This window comes from Canis lupus, chromosome 26, assembly GCF_011100685.1.
Source record: "Canis lupus familiaris isolate Mischka breed German Shepherd chromosome 26, alternate assembly UU_Cfam_GSD_1.0, whole genome shotgun sequence".
NCBI classification, from domain to species: domain Eukaryota; kingdom Metazoa; phylum Chordata; class Mammalia; order Carnivora; family Canidae; genus Canis; species Canis lupus.
In genome coordinates this window covers 17,349,443-17,355,327 of record NC_049247.1, presented here as the reverse complement: position 1 = coordinate 17,355,327, position 5,885 = coordinate 17,349,443, and the positions used below count along the sequence as shown (strand labels likewise).

General features: G+C 42.8%; 1 protein-coding gene across 14 annotated transcripts in view; it reads left to right on the top strand.

Moving 5' to 3' along the window:
• The window catches only part of LOC119877590, a 33,107-nt gene that overhangs the window by 1,965 nt on the left and 25,257 nt on the right, over nt 1-5,885 (top strand). For 4 of the 14 annotated variants that reach the window (XM_038575345.1, XM_038575347.1, XM_038575346.1 and 1 more), the window contains exons 1-3: nt 222-342; nt 1,241-1,372; nt 3,383-3,511. In XM_038575345.1, coding sequence (XP_038431273.1) covers nt 1,312-1,372; nt 3,383-3,511 — 190 coding nt within the window. In that variant the 5' untranslated portion in view covers nt 222-342; nt 1,241-1,311. Of the gene's footprint in view, nt 1-73; nt 343-1,240; nt 1,373-3,382; nt 3,512-5,885 lie in introns of those variants that run through there. The other 10 variants (XM_038575356.1, XM_038575355.1, XM_038575357.1 and 7 more) reach the window with 9 other exon arrangements.

The window sequence follows — 5,885 nt, the reverse complement described above, 5'->3', positions numbered from 1 at the left end:
ACCTGTTGTGCCAAGGGAAATCCCAGCACTGTCTACCATTATGAGGTCACCTCTGTGGTTACATAGCCCAGGGAAGCTCTTGAGCCGTAGTGGTAAAGATCTTGCCATAATCACTAGTAGGAAAAGGACATAGGAGGCTGGTCAATTCCAAGTCATAGTTCTGGTCAGTTAAAGCATGATTATGGTCAGCATAAAGCTATGATAGTGGTAGGTGCAAAGCCATGGTTGTGGTCGGTTTGCAGATTCTGAGGGTTTGGAGGCACCATTAGATAACCTGGTCTAAGTCTGTCAGTGCTGAGCACGTGACCTCGATCCGCTGAGAATCGAGGACTTTCTTTCATGGTATGTGATGGCATTGTCTGTATGATGAGCGCTAGTAATGGTGAAATGAGAGCCTACCCCTGGGACAATGAAGATCAGACTCAAGGGCCAGGTTATGGTTAGCTTGGTATCCATTCCCCGCTCATTGCTATTTGCTTGTACAGCTGAGATACAGAGCTGACCAGTGCCCGGCCATCAGTGTCATGGCATGGTCTGACCTCAGGCCGTGGCACACATACAATAAGAATTGGAAGCAGAGTGGAGACTGCCCGGCTGGCTCATTAGTGGAGAATGCAACTCTTGATCTAGAGTCATGTGTCTAGTCTATGTTGGGCATGCAGCCTTCCTAAGGGAAAAAAAAGTGATAAGACACATGTGGTAGTATGTCTGATAACACATTCACCCTGAGGCCTAAAACATGCTTGAATGTCATGAATTCACAATAACTGTTCAACATGTTTGGTCAGTTGAAGAGAAGAAGCTACTTCTTGGCAGAGCCCTCATGGGACAGTATGTTTGGAAAATCCTGGGTTCTGAGTCAGCTTGGGAGAAGTCCACTGGTCACTGAGGGCGAGTCCACTGGTGCCCAGGAAGGCTTCATGGGAACCAGATGGCAGTGTGAGCACTGGGGGAGGATGACCACAGTTGGGCTTCCCGTTGCCATTTCCAAGAGCTTGACTTGGGGGCAACTGCTTTGTGTTTTGGGTCAGGGATTGAAACCGGGAGGTGGATGACTCCGTTAGGATGTGAACTTTACTCTTGGCTCAGGCAGTCCCCCTTGTTGTGGAATGTCTTGCACAGGGAACTTAGGGCAGGAGGATTTGAGAAAGAGACTGAGGCAGCCCTTGGTTCAGGGGATCAGAGCATGATCTCCGGGACCCTAGGCAGATCTGAAGTGTTCAGGGAACTCTCTCCCCAGGGAACCAACTCACGTCCTGTCTCGGACCCCTTCCTCATCAGTATTGTAACTTTTGGCAAGTCATCAACACTATGCACTGCGTTCTCAATGACTATGTTGTTCTGTTTTGCATATTGTCTCATCAAAAGAAAGGTATGTCCCCACACAGTGTCTGCTAGCGAATTTCTTGTTCTTTGACAGTAAGTGCATTTGATATCCTCTAATCTCTTCCTGATTTCAAGCATATAATACAGCGTTGCTTATGACAGGCCCTTGGTTGCAGATAGAATTCCAGAACACATTGAATTTGTATCATTGAAGCTTTGTATCCGACCAGCAACATTTCCCCCTTTGTCCCTCCTTCTAGCTCCTATTCTCTTTCCTGATGCTGTGTGTTGACCGTGCCAGTGCACATATAAGTGCCATCATGCAGTATTTGATTTACATGGCCATGCATGTCATCACAATTCTTGAGATTTCCTTCCTCTTACCTTGCGATAATATTTCATTGTAGAGATAGACTAATCTTTTTATCCTTTTGTTCATCAATGGACGTGAAATCATTGCTTTTTTCTTGGGTGTGCTGAAAGGTGCTGCAGACACTGCACAAAATCTCTGCAAAATTCAGCTTTCAATATTTTGTGAACTATTTGCCAAAACTCAGATTTCTAGAATATACATCAGACCTTTTTAAATACCTGGAGGGGTGAGACTCCATATTGTGTTTCATTGTAAATTTAGCAGATTATATTCTCAGTCAGGAACCATAAGCATATGGCAACTCCAGGCCTTTCTGCACGGCATGCTGACTCAGGTTGCTCTGCAAGGCAAATGACCAGTAATAAGATCAAAGTTTGACCTCTGATAAGGTTATCACTCATCTTCAATGCTCTTCTAACAGCTGCACCAGTTCACATTCCCACGTACAGTACAAGAGGGTTCGCTTTGTCCGCATCCTCTCCAACATTTGTGGTTTCCTGTCTTGTGACTTTTCCCCATTCACACTGGTGTGAGGTGGTATCTCATTGTGGTATGGATCTGTAGTTCCCTGATGGCCAGCGATGCGGGGCATGTTCTCATGTGCTTGTTGGCCGTGTCTCTGTCTTCTCTGTGAAATTTCTGTGAGTGTCTTTTGCCGGTTTCATGATTGGATTGTTTGTTTCTTTGCTCTAGAGTTGAATACGTCCTTTAAAGATCTTGGACACTAGCCCTTTATCTCAGAGATCGTTTGCAAATACCTTCTCCCGTTCTGTAGGTTGTCCTTTACTTTTGTGGACTGTTTCTTTTGCTGTGCAGAAGCTTTTGATCTGGGTGAAGTCCCAATAATTCCTTCTTGCTTTTGTTTCTCTTGCCTTCGCCAATGTATCTTGCGAGATGTTGCTGTGGCCAAGTTGAAAAAGGGTGTTGTTGCCTCTGTTCACCTCTAGGATTTGGATGTATTCTTGTCTCACATTTAGATCTTTCATCCTTTTTGAGTTTATCTTTGTGTGTGGTGTCAGAGAATGGTCTAGGTTCCTTCTTCTGCATGTGGGTGTCAAATGTTCCCAGCACCATTTATTGAAGAGACTGTCTTTTTTCCAGGGATAGTCTTTCCTGCTTTCTCGAATATTAGTTGACCATAAAGTTGAGGGTCCACTTCTGGATTCGCTATTCGGTTCCATTGATCTATGGGTCTGTTTTTGTGCCACTACGACACTGTCTTGATGGCCACGGCTTTGTAGTACAACCTGAAATCTGACATTGTGATGCCCCCAGCTGTGGTCTTCGTTTTGAATAGTCCCCTGGCTCTTTGGGGTCTTTTCCGGTTCCACACTAATCTTAAAATGGTTTGTTCCAACTCACTGAAGAAAGTCCATGGCATTTTGATAGGGATGGCATGAAATGTGTAAATTGCCCTGGGTAGCAGGGACATTTTCACAATATTAATTCTTCCTATCCATGAGAATGGAACATTTTTCCTTCCCTTTATGCCTTCCTCGATTTCTTTCAGGAACGTTCTGTGGTGTTTAGGGTACAGATCCTTTACCTCTTTGGTTAGGTTTATTCCTAGGTAGCTTATGCTATTGGGTGCAATTGTAAATGGGACTCACTGCTTAATTTTCAAGGCTCTTCTAACAACAACCTGTCAGTCAACAGCTCTTTCTATGTCCTTTTTTTCCCCAGGATCTGCTATGGAAACAACACAACCAGAACCTAGCAGAAAACCTGGGGACACCTGCCCAGGAATGCAGATTAGACTATTAAACATCTGCTGCAGCTTACAAGTAGAACTATCACTCGAACCATCAAAAGGTAACATGAAAATTGATTCATTAAATAGCCTCAAGAAATCTTGTCCTAGGGGCACCTGGGTGTTTCTGTCAGCTAAGTTTCTGCCTCCTGGTTTTCAGCTCTGGTCATGACCTCAAGGTCATCAGATTCACCCATATTCAGCATGGAGCCTGCTTCGTACTCTTTCTTCCTTTCCCTCTGCCCCTCTCCTCCTTACACTTGCTCTTTTGCTCTCTCGACACAAACAAAACAGAATCATTATTCAGTTTTGCTCGGGGTGCCATTGTAAAGACAAACCTCCTAAGCTGTATTATTTATGTTTCATGTGTCCACATCTTTTTTTTTTTTTTTTTTTTTTTTTTTTATTTTTTTTTTTATTGGTGTTCAATTTACTAACATACAGAATAACACCCAGTGCCCGTCACCCATTCACTCCCACCCCCCGCCCTCCTCCCCTTCTACCACCCCTAGTTCGTTTCCCAGAGTTAGCAGTCTTTATGTTCTGTCTCCCTTTCTGATATTTCCCACACATTTCTTCTCCCTTCCCTTATTTTCCCTTTCACTATTATTTATATTCCCCAAATGAATGAGAACATATAATGTTTGTCCTTCTCCGACTGACTTACTTCACTCAGCATAATACCCTCCAGTTCCATCCACGTTGAAGCAAATGGTGGGTATTTGTCATTTCTAATAGCTGAGTAATATTCCATTGTATACATAAACCACATCTTCTTTATCCATTCATCTTTCGTTGGACACCGAGGCTCCTTCCACAGTTTGGCTATCGTGGCCATTGCTGCTAGAAACATCGGGGTGCAGGTGTCCCAGCGTTTCATTGCATTTGTATCTTTGGGGTAAATCCCCAACAGTGCAATTGCTGGGTCGTAGGGCAGGTATATTTTTAACTGTTTGAGGAACCTCCACACAGTTTTCCACAGTGGCTGCACCAGTTCACATTCCCACCAACAGTGTAAGAGGGTTCCCTTTTCTCCACATCCTCTCCAACATTTGTTGTTTCCTGCCTTGTTAATTTTTCCCATTCTCACTGGTGTGAGGTGGTATCTCATTGTGGTTTTGATTTGTATTTCCCTGATGGCAAGTGATGCAGAGCATTTTCTCATGTGCATGTTGGCCATGTCTATGTCTTCTTCTGTGAGATTTCTGTTCATGTCTTTTGCCCATTTCATGATTGGATTGTTTGTTTCTTTGGTGTTGAGTTTAATAAGTTCTTTATAGATCTTGGAAACTAGCCCTTTATCTGATATGTCATTTGCAAATATCTTCTCCCATTCTGTAGGTTGTCTTTGAGTTTTGTTGACTGTATCCTTTGCTGTGCAAAAGCTTCTTATCTTGATGAAGTCCCAATAGTTCATTTTTGCTTTTGTTTCTTTTGCCTTCGTGGATGTATCTTGCAAGAAGTTACTATGGCCGAGTTCAAAAAGGGTGTTGCCTGTGTTCTTCTCTAGGATTTTGATGGAATCTTGTCTCACATTTAGATCTTTCATCCATTTTGAGTTTATCTTTGTGTATGGTGAAAGAGAGTGGTCTAGTTTCATTCTTCTGCATGTGGATGTCCAATTTTCCCAGCACCATTTATTGAAGAGACTGTCTTTCTTCCAATGGATAGTCTTTCCTCCTTTATCGAATATTAGTTGCCCATAAAGTTCAGGGTCCACTTCTGGATTCTCTATTCTGTTCCACTGATCTATGCGTCTGTTTTTGTGCCAGTACCACACTGTCTTGCTGACCACAGCTTTGTAGTACAACCTGAAATCTGGCATTGTGATGCCCCCAGATATGGTTTTCTTTTTTAAAATTCCCCTGGCTATTCGGGGTCTTTTCTGATTCCACACAAATCTTAAAATAATTTGTTCTAACTCTCTGAAGAAAGTCCATGGTATTTTGATAGGGATTGCATTAAACGTGTATATTGCCCTGGGTAACATTGACATTTTCACAATATTAATTCTGCCAATCCATGAGCATGGAATATTTTTCCATCTCTTTGTGTCTTCCTCAATTTCTTTCAGAAGTGTTCTATAGTTTTGAGGGTATAGATCCTTTACATCTTTGGTGAGGTTTATTCCTAGGTATCTTATGCTTTTGGGTGCAATTGTAAATGGGATTGACTTCTTAATTTCTCTTTCTTCAGTCTCATTGTTAGTGTATAGAAATGCCACTGACTTCTGGGCATTGATTTTGTATCCTGCCACGCTACCGAATTGCTGTATGAGTTCTAGCAATCTTGGGGTGGAGACTTTTGGGTTTTCTATGTAGAGTATCATGTCATCGGCGAAGAGGGAGAGTTTGACTTCTTCTTTGCCAATTTGAATGCCTTTAATGTCTTTTCGTTGTCTGATTGCTGAGGCTAGGACTTCCAGTACTATGTTGA